We start from the raw sequence: 15,222 nt of genomic DNA on the forward strand, positions 1-15,222 counted from the left end.
TAAGTACAACAACCAAATATGCCAGCTAACTAAAAATTATTGTACAATATTCTGTTAGCTACTACTTGTCATTCTTGCATGTGAGAACATTAAAAAGGAGACAGGCAAAGAGAGGGGAAAAAAAATGGCAAGGAAACAGTCTACAAAAGCTGCAAAAGAAAGCTGCAAAAGAAAGCTGCAGCATGCTGTTGTAAGGAGTGTAATATTACACATTTGGAAAAGACTTAATCTTCAAGGTGCATTCATGGAATCCCAGTTGGCTATTAAAGGTTAATAAAGGTTTCACATTTCCCAGCAGCTTGTTCAAAAACAGCATGACATTTCCTCTCCATGACAAGCTCTCATATTTACATTGAGCCAATAACACTTTAATTCTGGACACCTCAGTTGTCAAAGCATGCTTATATAATCCCTTGCAAAGGGTTATACAAAGGCCAAGATGTATTTATACAAATCTAGGAATCTACAACTTGTTTACCTTTTTCAGTAAAGGGAGACATTTGTTTGTATTTTCTCACATCATGTCACTTGTTTTTGCAAACAACACTTTATGATAGATGTTTTGCATTTATTTGAAGATAATGGCAACCAGATTTGGGATTTCCTGAATCACTCGTGACAAAGGCCTAACTTTAATGTCTACAGATGTCCCAGAAGAGGCTCTTCTTCTATTTCCTGTGTTAAACAAAACCATACCAGACCATAATGGCCATGTTTAAGGGCAGATGTTCCATAAAGAGTCTCTGTTTTCATCCTGATTTACAGACTTCATAACCACAGCTGTTCAGACAACTTGCACACAGCCTCAGTTAACTCTTTGGGTGTGTTTTAAATGGTTTGTACTGTCATAGTGAATTATTGATTGTGATTATCCACAGCGATTGTATGTAGTAGTCTATGCATGGGAAAATATGGGTCTAAAATACAATTATTGTTTAGAATCTGGTTCTTAATATTTGGAGTTTAAGACCATATGCTGTACATTATTTGAGGTGACTGATAATAAAGATACTCTTTTTTTCCAACCAATATGGGTGATTAACATGACCAAGATTATACATACAATGGTCTCAGTATTAGGCACACACGAGAGAGCTGCTTGCCAAAGCTGTTTTATATAATTTTATCCAGTTTCTAATGTCAACAGTGGAGCAATACCTTGGTTATGTATGCTTTCTTATACAGAAATTATACCCTTATTAGAAAAGTAATTAGGAAAAAAAAAAGAGAAAAAATGAAATCTACAAGTGTTAAACCTTAAACCCATTAAGGGTTTTTCAGCTAGTCCCTCTGCGGAAACCTTTAAATGTTCTATGTAGGGCCCTACAACAAGGTGTTCCTAACATAAAGGGATCTGGGTAGAACTCATTATCTTAACAATCCAAAGAACCCTTGAGTGTATGGGTTTTGGGGTACTCATGTGAGATCACTAGAAACTATTGGTAAAGCATAAACAAACTATTCTTTCTGAAAAAGTAGTCTGACTGCTAAAAGAAACTATACCAATTTAGAGCTTAATTTAGGAACACATTTGACTGAAGCATTCATAAAAACATTCTACACTGATGTTTATTGCCCCTGCAGCTTCTCTTAGGCTTCCATTATAAGTAAGTCTTGAATAAAGGGGTTTTCAGTACCATAACTTTTCTTAGTACGTAAAAACTGTTGAAAAAATATAGAAATTCATGTCTGTGATAATGAATACAAATGCAGCAGATGATGAAAAATAGGTTTGAATGCACTATTATGATTTCTTTAAGAACCCTTCTTTCTTTTGTTTTTGTAATTATGAACTTTGTATTGGATAGTTTCTTAATGGTATGAATTATATACACATATAATAGTTTACATGATTTTCTTTGCAGGTGTACTCCAGATATGGACGTCCACCAAAACAAAAATGGCTGCCTATTTAACTATGCGAAAAGCATTTATTCACATTTGGATATGAAAGCAGTGTGCCCAGGAAAACTTTGCACTTAAAAGCTGTAATTAAGGTTATTTAAAGTACCATCAAGTTTTGTTGTTGTTGTTGTTGTTGTTGCTGTACGATCAGTTATAATTTCATCAAAGAATTCAGCCGATGTAATTTGTTTTTAATGACACTGCAGGACACAGGATTAACCACTCAAATTCACTTATTTAATTGATGTAAAGTACTGAAAGAACACAGGCAGCCCACCTTTTTCTGTCATTTTTTTTTAAATTCCAGACTGCCTCATAACTTAAATTTGTTTTGTGAGCTTTTTAACACCGCTTGTAAATATCTGTAAACTCTGTGACTGCTGGGATTTGGGACATTGCTGTAATTGCCTTAAGTGTGGGAACAAGGCTGGTTTTTGTAAACAGTTTAGGGCCTTCATCACCCCAATGCATGGCCAACTGCCTTGATTATTTCTGTTGTTTCAGTTGGAAAAGTTTCAGCATAGCCTCAGAGAATATGTTTTCCTGGTAAGGACCACTGGCCTTCTGTAACTGTTAAGAAATTATGTAGACTGATGCCTTGACCATTGTTTTTTCCTCTTGAATCATTCAGGTAACTTGTGAAGGGATTTGGCATTACTTCACAGCAACAGAATGTTTCTGTATCAAGATTCTGGTTTATTGCCACTTCTGCATTAAAAAGGACGACTAACAAAGTGTGTGTGACAAGGTCTGTTATTACAGTTTAGCAGGAAAGGAAGATCGCATCACTTTGTTGGAGTGGGATGTTTGTCCATATGAGACTGGGACTGAATTATCTTGAGAGCTTCCAGATCCCACAGAACTGATGAAGCAGTGCTATGTAAACAGAAACAGGACCCGAGGATGATGTGAAAGCATTACTCTGTGAGTTTATGGCTTAAAGTGCTATGCGCCCAGCCACGCAAGGATTTTTGACTACGCCTGCGATTAGAGACTCACTCCGAGAACTCGCGTGTTAATATTCACAAAAAAAGTCGTAAATAGATATGTAGGATTATAAGCAGGTTTAATAGCCACGACAAATTGAAATGCAGGCGATTTCACCCGTGTGTTGTTCCGAGCGTGAGACGAGAGCGCGGCGGAGAGAAGAGGGAGGGAGAAAGAGAGAAAGAACAGCCCCTGATTCCACTCGTGCATTTTTAACGGCGTTGTGGAACTTTGCGGGTTGTCGCTATGACTCCTGGGCTATACCGTTACATCCCTCACAGCCTGCACGCAGCAGCTCCGCAAAACTCACCCAGACCCGGCCCTCTTTTACCGAAGGACAAGGAGAAGGCACAGTAGTTACAGGTAGTTCCAACCGCATAACTTCATCGTCAGGCTTCACATTTCTACCACGCAAGAGTAAATAAACGCATGGACCTGCCTGTGAGTAAATCTTAGAATGTGGTGACTTTTCCTTCTACTTTACTTTCTTTTTCACTACCTTTATACATGCTTTTATTCTTGAATGTTTGAGTGCAGCTCTCCATTTTAACTCTGCATGTGCTATTTTCACACCAAGAGCAAAAGACATCATCATGTTTTGCTCTGTTGGGGTCAGTCCTATTTTAAGCCAGAATATCCAGATGAACTTAAGGTTCAACTTAAGCTGACTTTCAAGGTTGTGCTTTCCTCTATTGGCTGAAGGCATTCAGTAGTTTCTGAAATGACGCTGAACACGCAGAGAGAGGGTAGAGAGGTGGTGAGGAGAAGGGCCAGTACTCCCATCCCCTCCTCTCGGCATGGAGTAATACACAGAGAACCTCAGCATCCTCCACTCGCCCAGTCCGCCTCCTACCAGGCTGGAGACACGAAACTCCACCTGCGAACTCACTGGTCCTCCGACTCAGAGGAGTCCGACAGCTCAGGCTACGAGTGTCTCTACCGGGTCATCCTACTGGGTGATCACGGAGTCGGCAAGTCCAGCCTGGCCAGCATCTTTGCTGGAATACAAGAAAAAGATGCCCACAGCTGCATAGGCGGTGAGTCCAATTAAAAGCCTGGATAGAATCTAAAGCAGTGGTTGTAAAAGTGGGGTTTGAGGAACCCCCACTCCCCACCACTATCAAAGTTTTTATATTTATTATTGAGTTGTTATTTTTATTAGCCTATTTGACTGGTCATTTGAATTAATTTGATACAAACCGCAGTAACTGAAATCAAAGTAGGCCTAAAATTTATGTTAAAACGTTAAATAATAGAAAACTCTATGGTTCTAATAAGTAGGCAAAATATTATTGTACACATTTAAATACTGATTATGAAATAAATCTGTATTGAAGGTGTCCATGGAATTTACTTTGTCCTTAAAGAGGTCTTTGGCTACAAAATCTTTTACTGTATTGTGAAAATAGAGGTGGTAAAAATACCCAAATTCTTTAATCAAATAAAAGTGCAATTACTCATTTAAATAAATAAATATTCTGGTAAAAGTAATGCTTCAAAAACATATAAACTCAAACTTACTTTCAAAAAATATTCACATATTACACAAGAAAAAGACATTTGCCTCATATCACAAAATGATTTTATTTACTGATGGTAAATTAGTGTCCCTTTCACCAAAGAAAATGGGAAATATTAAGGCTAACAAACAACTTTATTCCTAATCTCTCAAATATTAGCTAGCATGATCACTGACAATAACTATTTAAATGGTAGCTGTCATAACACAAACTGCATAAATACAAAGTGTCTATAGCAACAGACAGATTACAGTGACAGGTCTTATTCTCGCTGTTACTGTTAAAAGTTAAATCTGTTTATTTTTTTATTTGTTTGTTTGTTTGTAATTTAGATCCTTGAAGCTGTCTGATGCTAAAAGTAACCTTATGGCTTTACAAATATATGATAATAGAGAAATGTAGTGTTAGAAAATGTAATGAGTAGAAAGTAGACATTTTCCTTTTGAAATGTAGATAAAAAGTAAAAGTAAAAAGTACAGATTAAAAAAATAATTGTACTTTGTTACTGTACTTAAGTTTTGGTTTTATATTATGTTACTTCCCTTCTTTTTTTGTGATATTTAACCTGATTTTGTGTTATTTAACCCGCTGAGCTTGAATTCACTTACACATAAACACTATTTAGTGCATAAGTAATCAGATGGTGACACGGGTTGTTTTGATTTTGCTCTTTACTACACAATGAAAGTAAGAATTATCATGAAATGAAATAGTGATTAATGGCTTAATTTGGGTGCTCTCTCTCTATGTGTAATACTGTCATTATGTAATCATGAAGGAAACCATAATAGTCCCCTATAGGCAATTGTACAGATTAATACTATTTTTTAATGTAATTAATATTTATTTTTATGTAATTAATAAGTACTCATTCCATCACTCTCTCATTGTGCCCATAAGATTTTGTTCCAGAGGTTTACAGGCTATTATGTGCTCTTTAGTAAACTTGGCTTTCATGTTCTTGAGGCTTAAGGTTTAGCCATTTGAAGTTAAGGTGAATTCTCTGAAGTTGATGTTTTCTTTCTGATAGCCTTTTACACATCTAGGTAGTCTCAAACTGTTAAATAGCAGTTTATATTTAAAATTATTCCTGGTCAAAACGAGTCTAACTTTTGGTCCATATACACCGATCAGCCATAACATTAAAACCATCTGCCTAATATTGTGTAGGTCCCCCTTGTTCTGCCAAAACAGCTCTGACCTGTCATGGCATGCATTCCACAAGATCTCTGAAGGTGTGCTGTGGTATCTGGCACCAAGATGTTAGCAGCAGATCCTTTATGTCCTTTGAGTTACGAGATGGGGCCTCCATGGATTAGACTTTGTCCAGCACATCCCACAGATGCTCAGTCGGATTGCCATTGAGAATTTGGAGGCCAAGTCAACATCTTAAACTCTTTGTCATGTTCCTCAAACCATTCCTGAACAATCCTGCTGAATGAGGCCACTGCCATAAGGGAATACCGTTGCCATGAAGGGGTGTACTTGCAGCGATGTTTAGGTAGGTGGTATGTGTCAGGACCCAGGGTTTCCCAGCAGAACATTGTCAAGAGCATCATACTGCCTCTGCCGGCTTGCCTTCTTTCCATAGTGCATTCTGGTGCCATCTCTTCCCCAGGTAAGCAACATACACACACCTGGCCATCTACAAGATGTAAAACAAAATGTGATTCATCAGACCAGGCCACCTTCTTCCATTGCTCCATGGTCCAGTTCTGATGCTCAAATGCCTTCGGCAGTGCTTTCGGCAGTAGAGAGGGGTCAGCATGGGCACTCTGACTGGTCTGCAGCTACGCAGCCCCATATGCAGCAAGCTGCGATGCATTGTATGTTCTGACATCTTTTAAGTGAAGTGAAGTGAAGTGTGGCCAAGTATGGTGACCCATACTCGGAATTTGTGCTCTGCATTTAACCCATCCAAGTGCACACACACAGTAGTGACCACACACACACCATGAACACACACCCGGAGCAGTGGGCAGCCTTTTTTTTTTGCTGCGGCGCCTGGGGAGCAGTTGAGGGTTCAGTGCCTTGCTCAAGGGTCTCACCTCAGTCGTGGTATTGAGGGTGGGAGAGAGCGCTGGTAATTCACTCCCCCCATCTACAATCCCTGCCGGACCTGAGACTCGAACTCACAACCTTCAGGTTCACCTTCGGGTTGCAAGTCCGACTCTCTTCAGTCATAATCACCACTCTTCTGTGGGATCGGACCAGACGGGCTAGCCTTCGCTCCTCACATGCATCAGTGAGCCTTAGGTGCCCATGACCCTGTCACCAGTTCACCGGTTGTCCTTCCTTGGACCACTTTTGGTAGGTACTAACCACTGCATACCAGGAACACCGCACAAGACCTGCCGTTTTGGAGACGGTCTGACCCAGTCGTCTAGCCATCACAATTGGACCCTTACCAAAGTTGCTCAGCCCATTTTTCCTGCTTCCAACACATCAACTTTGAGAACAGACTTTTCACTTGCTGCCTAATATAACCCCTTGACAGGTGCCATTGTAACGAGATAATCAATGTTATTCACTTCACCTGTCAGTGGTTTTAATGTTATGGCTGATTGGTGTAAATTGGCCATGATTCCCATTTGATGTAGCCAATACACACCCAAATACCTGTCATGATTTTAGTAATTATAATCTACATTTTATGATATTTTGTATATGTATTAGACTACAAAAGGAATTTATAACCCTTAAGGGCTTCTCATGTTGTTCCTCTGGATAACCTTTAATGTTTTCACTATCAGAAAGGTTCCAACTAGAACCATTTTTATATGCTAAGAACCATTAAGTACCCAAAGAACCAAGTATGAAACCCCTTTTATTCTGAAAGTGTACAATATGGAACCCAATGACATGCCACAGTAGGCTCATAGGTTTATTTGTTTGTTGGTCTTTTTATTTGTTTGTCTTACATTTTGTTTTACACAATTCGTTCAGAAGCAATTATAAAATGGGAAATTTTACAAGAGGTGGGTAATGTGATATAATGGGTGGAAAAAAGGGTGAAAAATTCAAATTATACGTATTACATCACTAGTCTGTAGTTATTGGTCAACTTTGGACAGATGTACTAGGCTTGTAGGGGTGTATCGAGATAAATAGCAGTTGCTGGTGTGGGTGTGAGTATCCGGTTCCAGATCTTGCCTAGTGCTCAGAGCAACCTTGAGACATGGGGCACACAAGGAAATCTCTGTTGTGTAATGCTTGCAAAGTAGCAGTTAAGACTCTCATGTACAGCTTAGGACAGCCAACTAAATGACATGCTATTGGGCATTAAATTTGCATTGAATACATGGATTGTAATATTTCTTTGCACTGGCTCTTTTTTAGTTTTGTTTTAATGCTGCAGATTTAGATGCAGAGTCAGGAGATATGAAAATTTATTACTTTCTTTTAATCCTTGTTGAAATACATATGTTAAAATCATAGCAGAAATTGAATATCTAATCTCAGCTCTTAGTGTTTCTAGTACACAGTGGACAGTGATGGAATGGATTTGAAGTGGAAAAAGCAGACAAGGTCTGTTTCACCCAAAAGCAAAGTATGTTTTAATCTTCTTGTCAAACTGGCCATAAGATCAGCCCAAACTAGACACAGCTCAATGCTTTTTCCATTGCCTCATTCCCCCTTATTTTTCCTACGCATGAAGATGAAAAATAACAGCACATTTCAAGGAAATCAGGGATAAACAAGAAGTGTTTTTTTTTGTTGGAATGCTTTGGGGTGTTATCAGTGATGTCATCTGTTTGAAACATAGTAATGGTGCTCCAAAAGCAATGAGGTTTGTGTGAAAAAATAAATTGCTTGCTGCATCTTGAAATCATGACAATAGATTGTCTGTTTTGTTCTATAGATTATTTTGAATATATGGGTATTAAGTTTATCATACATCTCTGTCTTTTCTTCTTCAGAGGACATGTACGAAAGAACACTGACAGTGGATGGAGAAGAAACCACCCTCATAGTAATGGACACATGGGAAGCAGAAAAGCAGGTATGAAAATAAAATGGACAATCATTTACCTGTAATATACAACATGCAATGGCCAATTGGTTAACAAAAAGTACTTTGTGTAAACATGAGGTTATGATGGTGTCAAAAGCATTTGGACTGCTTGATACAAAACTCTCAACCATCACATGCTTTTTAATCGTATTTGCTCTGTGAAAGTGGTCTTGAACCAATGTGTCATTCTCACTGATGTTTGGCACTTGGAGAAATCAAAACACAGACTTCACCTGGTCCAGAGTACTTTTTTCCCAATCAAGGAGGTTTATAAAGACTTTGTAGCATTTGTTAGCACAGACACCTCTACCACATGTTAAAATGAAAGATATAAAAATGTAGGCAAAGACACATGACATTTATCCAGTAATGACAAGTTAATTGAATAAAGCAGTCAACATAATTTGGCATAAATGGAACATAACATGAAAAGGATTCTGCAGGCATGTATATTTGCATGTATCTGAGTTGAAAGCTTTGATTCAACAGCAAAAACATCCCCTTTGTTGTGGCAAACTATGCCTATTGAATGCAGAGCAGAGGACATTGACGGCTTTGGGACCTAATTACACAGCTATTGATCTCAGCTTTCTGTATCATGTCCTACTGAAGGCTGTGAGGCAGATAGGCTTGGCCAGTATTGAGTGTCTGTTTACAAGGATGAAAAATTGGCCATGTTGAGAGACTAATGGCTAGGTTTGACACTTCTTTTCTGCTACTGTGGAGACTTTATTGCTGGGATGGGACCCTTTCCCTGTGAAATTAAAAATCCATAGACCCTTTTTGATCACATGACAAATTTAATTTTGGGAATATAATCGTTGTGCCTCTTAGGAGCTATATAAATGAATACAGTCAGGTCCATAAATATTGGGACAGTGACACAGTTTTGGTAATTTTGCCTCTGTACACCACCACAGTGGATTTGAAATGAAGCAGTCAAGATATGACTGAAGCATAGACTTTCAGCTTTAATTCAAGGGGTTTAACAAAAATATTGCATTAACCGTTTAGGAATTACAGCCATTTTTTACAGAGTTCCTCCATTTTCACAGGCTCAAAAGTAATGGGACAAACTAATATAATCATAAATATTATCCTTTGCAGTCAATGACTACCTGAAGTCTGGACCCCATGGACATCACCAAATGCTGAGTTTCCTCCCTTGAGATTATTTGCCAGGTCTTTACTGCAGCCATCTTCAGTTGCTGCTTGTTTGTGGGTCATTCTGCCTTCAGATTTGTCTTCAGTAAGTGAAAAGCAGCTCAGTTGGGTTGAGGTCAGGTGACTGACTCAGCCATTTAAGAACATTTAATTTCCAAGCTCTTGGGCTGCTTTCACAGTATGTTTTGGGTTGTTATCCATCTGTACTGTGAAGCGCTGTCCTATCAGTTTTGCAGCATTTGACTGAATCTGAGCAGAAAGTATAGCTCTGTACACTTCAGAATTCATCCTGCTACTTCTATCAACAGTCACATTATCAATAAACCCCAGTGACCCAGTTCCATTGGCAGCCAAACATGCCCATGCCATAACACTGCCTCCACATGTTTGACGGATGATGTGGTATGCTTTGGATCATGAGCCCTTCCTTTCCTTCTCCATACTTTTCTCTTCCCATCATTCTGGTACAAGTTAATCTTGCATCAGAACTGGTCAGGCTTTTTTTAGAGGTTTTTTAGCAAAGTCTAATCTGGCCTTTGTGTTCTTGAGTGTTACCAGAGGTTTGCATCTTGAGGTAAACCGTCTGTATTTACATTCATGAAGGTGGCTCTCGATTGTAGACTTTGACAATGATAGGCCTACCTCCTCCAGAGTGTTCCTGACTTGGCTAAATGTTGTGAAGGGGTTGTTCTTCAATAAGAAAAGAATTCTGCAATCATCCACTTTAGTTGTTTTCTGTGGTCTCCCAGGCCTTTTGGTGTTGCTGAGCTCTCCAGTGCATTCTTTCTTTTTAAGAATGTACCAAATTGTTGATTTGGCCCTCCTAAAGTTTCTGCTGTCTCTCTGATAGGTCTGTTTTGGTTTTTCAGCCTAATGATGGCGTCCTTCACTTGCATCAACACCTCTTTGGACGGCATATTGAGAGTTCCCATGAACAGCTACCAAATGCAAATTCAACACTTGGAATCACCTCCAGACCTTTTATCTCCTTAATTTATCATGATATAAGGAGGAAACAGGCTACAGCTGGCCATGGAACTGCTTATCAGTCAATTGTCCCATTACTTTTGAGCCTGTGAAAATGGAGGGACTCTGTAAAAAATGGCTGTAATTCCTAAACGGTTAATGCAGTATTTTTCTTGAAGCCGTTGAATTAAAGCTGAAAGTCTACACTTCAGTCACATCTTGATTGCTTCATTTCAAATCCATTGTGGTGGTGTACAGAGGCAAAATTACCAAAACTGTATCACTGTCCCAATATTTATGGACCTGACTGTATATAAAAATAAATGTTTATTTAACTTGATTACGACTGCAGCTAGATTAAAATTAAATTAACAGGTTTATTAATTTTATTATTAATCTCCACCATCATCATGTAATTAAAATAAAAAAAAAAAAAATGCAGAACCCCTTCTTATCTGCAAAAAACCACTGAGGATAACTGGACTGCACTCTGGCAGGATGCTATTAATGACTTATTTCCTGCCACACTAGAACTTTATTTGTAGTAAAGTCTGTGATTTGCAGGAAGAGGACGAGAAGTGGGTGCAGGACTACTGCATGCAGGTTGGGAATGCGTATGTCATAGTTTACTCCATCACTGACCGCAGCAGCTTTGAGAGTGCATCAGAGCTGCGCATCCAGCTGCGACGCATCCGTCAGGCCGAGAATATTCCCATCATTCTTGTGGGCAACAAGAGTGACCTGGTTCGCTGTCGAGAGGTAGCAGTGGAAGGTGAGAGCGTAAATTTTTGTGTCCTGATGTTTATGGAACAAGTGCTTCCATGACAAAACAAATTACATTTTTTTAACTAGATGCATGCTTACCAGTAATATTGAAATGACTGCCATGGCCATAGTTTACACCATAGATTCTCAACCAATTTGTAATGAAGTCCTATGCATAAACTTGATTTATGTAATATTTAATAATAATTTTTATTATTGTTATTAACAGTAACAACAACAATAATAAAAATAATAAAATTCCATTAGCTTTTATTCCTCTAAAGTCCATTTTATGCCAAACCACAGCGGCCTCAAATCCATCATACTTTCATGTTAATCAAAGTGGCCTTTAAAGTGGACACACTTTTCTTATAAGATGTAAAGTGTTGGATATTTACTTTAATAATAGCATACCACGTTCTTTTTGTTAGAGGGTCGGGCATGTGCTGTCGTTTTTGACTGCAAATTCATTGAGACATCAGCATCATTGAACCACAATGTGCAAGAGCTGTTTGAAGGCATCGTGAGGCAGATCCGTCTGCGACGGGACAGCAAAGAGACCAACGAGCACCGGCGCTCCATTTACAAGCGCAAGGAGAGCATCACCAAAAAGGCCCGCCGCTTCCTCGACAGACTGGTGGCCAAGAACAACAAAAAAATGGCCCTGAAAGTGCGCTCCAAATCCTGCCATGACCTGGCGGTGTTGTGAGCTCTTTTCTTAATTTCAGAAAGCTTTGAAAACCATCAGGCATCTGTTTTTATGAGGGAATTTTTGTCATTATTTATTATTTATTTAGCTTCAGTTTTGAAGAGGGTGGATTTAATGGATGACACTTTTGAGAATCCTATTCAGCAAATAGATCAGAAAAAATTATGTTGGGATGAGGAGCCATAAAGCAATTGTATTGAATCACACAATTGTATCAGATATTAAGTAGACTTTGTCTTTGTCTGTGTTTGCCTTATTGGAATACATCTACAGACCAAAAAAATTAAAGAAAAATAAAAAATAACAAAGCATGTGAGCAAGGTGTTAGGCCACCATGAGCAACCAGCACAGCTTCAGTGCATCTTTGCACTCAGTGTATCTTTGCAAGTTTCTGGAATTGTCCGGGAGAATGAACACCATTCTTCCAAAAGATATTCCATCATTTAGTGTTTTAATGAGTCCTCATGCCCTGTGGATGAGGGCATTGTCATCCTGAAAGAGACCAAACCCATCAGGATATAAATAGTTTTCCTATAAGGGAACAAGTGGACCCAAAACCATACCATTCACACAGAATAAAAAAACTACCATTCTTTCCCCTTTTAATTGATCAACCATCTATAACTTAAGGTATATAGCTATAGTCATACTATTTAAAAAAAATGATCAGTTGTCATTTAGATCATTTGTATAAATGATCAGTTATTATAGGAAAAGCACTGTATAAAAAGGTACTACAGGTGATAGTACAGGTGAAACCACAGTGTTTCATGGAAAGGTATGCACTATATACTCCATTTCACTGAACTGTACAAGCTGGCTGGATCAAAAAATATGCAAAAAAGGCTACCTAACTGAGGCTGTTAAAAGGGTAAGCATGTTGATCATCATCTATATATACTGTCAATATTTTATGCAAACCTGCCTTTTAAACTCTGTGTGTGTATTTTAGGTGAAGATACTATGCAACTATCCTCAGTCTCAAATGGCTCTGCTTAGTTTGCAGATATGCATCAAAAGAAAGAGTCAAAAAGAGTTGTTTCACTCATTAGGTAAAAGGCAATGCTCTATATTTGTTCTTACAATTTTCTGTCTAGTTTTTTTGGAACCTGATTAAAAAACATTTTGTACAAAGAAACATTGACTTGCATATGTATTTCTGTATTTGTAAAATAAAATAATTGTCAGTTATACTAATTAAAAAAAAAAAACAATTAATTTTTTAGACAAAATCTGTAATTCCTATTCCTCAGAACTGGAGATTTAATACATGTTTAACAGTCTAAATTTCTGGATTTTAGTCAATCTTCATAGCCTTCTGTATATTATGATTTTAGTGTATAGACCCATGCTCACTCATTCTAAGCCAACACAGTTGTGGTTTCAGGCAATTAGGACAGATCATTTTGGTCAGAGGAGCTCCGTCTTTGCAGTGCCCATTTCATCTCAGCTAAGTACGTAACTATCATATCAGTGAAGTTGGCTTGCTAATTAAGAATAAGACTTAGCTTGCTAGTTAGCTAACATGTCTAATACATATTGCTTTAACAAACCTACGTATCTCACCTAAAATCTACATCAAGAAACTAGTTAGATAGGTCATGTTCTTGTTGTCTATACTGGACACATATAGCAAGTTAACTTTGTTAAGCTAACAGTGGAAGGTTACTAATGCATCTGGTTGGGCAGCACCTTGGCTTTCAGTGCCACAACATCCTCAATGCTGTAATTGTAAAACATTATATCTTGAACACACACTACAAAGTTGTAAGCATCAAAGACTTGTATGCCTTCAGTTTCTCTCTAGTATAAAAGCTCGGAGTTTCTATGAGATAAATATATTTGTCCAAACATTGCAGGCTAGACCACCGCTTAGCATCATTTAGCCACTGACAGGATGCCAAGCCATAAAGATCTTCTAGAGTTACACCATTTGAAAGTTTTAGTTTAGCTGAATAGCGCTTGCTATCTTTTAGTGGTAATCCATAATAATAAGCGGATATCATTTTAGCTAATGTCGGTCTGTTTCCTAAATAGAATTCACAATGGATTCTTCAGTCAGATTATATCTAAGTAGCATCGGGTTGCTAGGCTACTTTGGATGTGTGCACATCTCTTTTTGTTTACAAACTCCAAAGCGGTCATATGAAACACACACTTTTCATGAGACAATATCCTAGCATACCAGCTCCTACATTCAGCAGTAAGCAGGAGCTGGAAATTCCTGCAAGTCTGGTGTATGGGAGCACTTCAGTTTCCTGATAAGTTACGATGCTGACGGCGAGTGAGCGATGGACCAAAACATTCAGCACAATACATCAGTGCTACTATGGCACACATATACATAAACAAACTCATGCTTGTGTATAGCAAACTCACTGCTGCATTCAGGCAGTCTTTCCTCGTTGATTCAATCTAAAGGAACCACTGTGACATTTGAGAAGTTCATATTCGGTAGTGGAGAGCGCAGGATTCAAAAACCTACAACTATCTAATAGCAGAATAAGAAAAGCCCCATGCTTCAGACAAGCCCCCTTGTGAGTCACAACAGTAACAGCTTAGCCATGTTTAATTCTGTTTAATTCTGTTAAATTCTAATGCACAGCTTTTTTCTTATATGCTGCTAAGATGACTGTCTGAATGGATCACACAAAAATTGTCATAATTGTCAGTCATTTTATTTTTATAGTGTCAAATGTTTTGATCAATTGAAAATGGAAACCTAAGGCACATATGCATGCAATGCTTATTTTTGCTGTATTGAAAATGTGTCATATTGCAGTGCCACCATATAGAAATCATATTTGAGGTTTGTGTATCATTACTCCCCTAGGTACTAAGTATCTTTTTTTATTTTTCTTAAACAATGATAGTCAGCTACACTTATATGGCCAGAAGTATATGGACACCTGGCCATCACACCCATATATGTGTCTTCCTCAAACTATCGCCACAAAGTTTGAAGCACATAATTGTCTAGAATGTCTTATATGTCTTATACAGCTGTATGCTGTAGCACTGATGTTTCTCTTAACTGGAACTAAGGGGCCAAAACCTGTTACACGACAATACACCTGCGCACAAAGCAAGGTCCATAAAGACATGGTTTGGCAAGGTTTGAGTGGAAGAACTTGAGTAGTCTGCACAGAGCCCTGACCTCAACCCCACTGAAAACCTTTGGGTTGAATTAG

At 38.3% G+C, this 15,222-nt stretch overlaps 1 protein-coding gene across 2 annotated transcripts; it reads left to right on the plus strand.

The window, feature by feature from the left end:
• Positions 1 to 2,292: 2,292 nt before the first annotated feature.
• rem1 (RAS (RAD and GEM)-like GTP-binding 1) lies at positions 2,293 to 13,261 on the plus strand. Of its 2 annotated transcripts, none has more exons than XM_026935226.3 (5): positions 2,293 to 3,255; positions 3,595 to 3,929; positions 8,333 to 8,415; positions 11,122 to 11,329; positions 11,754 to 13,261. In XM_026935226.3, exons 2-5 carry the CDS (start codon positions 3,614 to 3,616, stop codon positions 12,029 to 12,031), a joined length of 885 nt encoding a protein of 294 aa, XP_026791027.1. In that variant the 5' UTR covers positions 2,293 to 3,255; positions 3,595 to 3,613; the 3' UTR covers positions 12,032 to 13,261. The 2 variants fall into 2 exon arrangements, with proteins under 2 accessions (XP_026791027.1, XP_026791025.1); XM_026935224.3 differs by having other exon boundaries at positions 2,294 to 3,333; positions 11,754 to 13,260.
• Positions 13,262 to 15,222: the final 1,961 nt, after the last annotated feature.

The sequence above is a fragment of the Pangasianodon hypophthalmus genome, chromosome 20 (genome assembly GCF_027358585.1).
Source record: "Pangasianodon hypophthalmus isolate fPanHyp1 chromosome 20, fPanHyp1.pri, whole genome shotgun sequence".
Lineage (NCBI taxonomy): Eukaryota > Metazoa > Chordata > Actinopteri > Siluriformes > Pangasiidae > Pangasianodon > Pangasianodon hypophthalmus.

Excerpts from the sequence above, each read along its gene's own strand:
- rem1 (XM_026935226.3), top strand. The coding sequence starts at position 3,614 with ATGACGCTGAACACGCAGAGAGAGGGTAGAGAGGTGGTGAGGAGAAGG. Across the intron at positions 3,930-8,332 it reads TGCCCACAGCTGCATAGGCG|AGGACATGTACGAAAGAACA; the intron begins GTGAGTCCAATT and ends TTTCTTCTTCAG. Across the intron at positions 11,330-11,753 it reads TCGAGAGGTAGCAGTGGAAG|AGGGTCGGGCATGTGCTGTC; the intron begins GTGAGAGCGTAA and ends TCTTTTTGTTAG.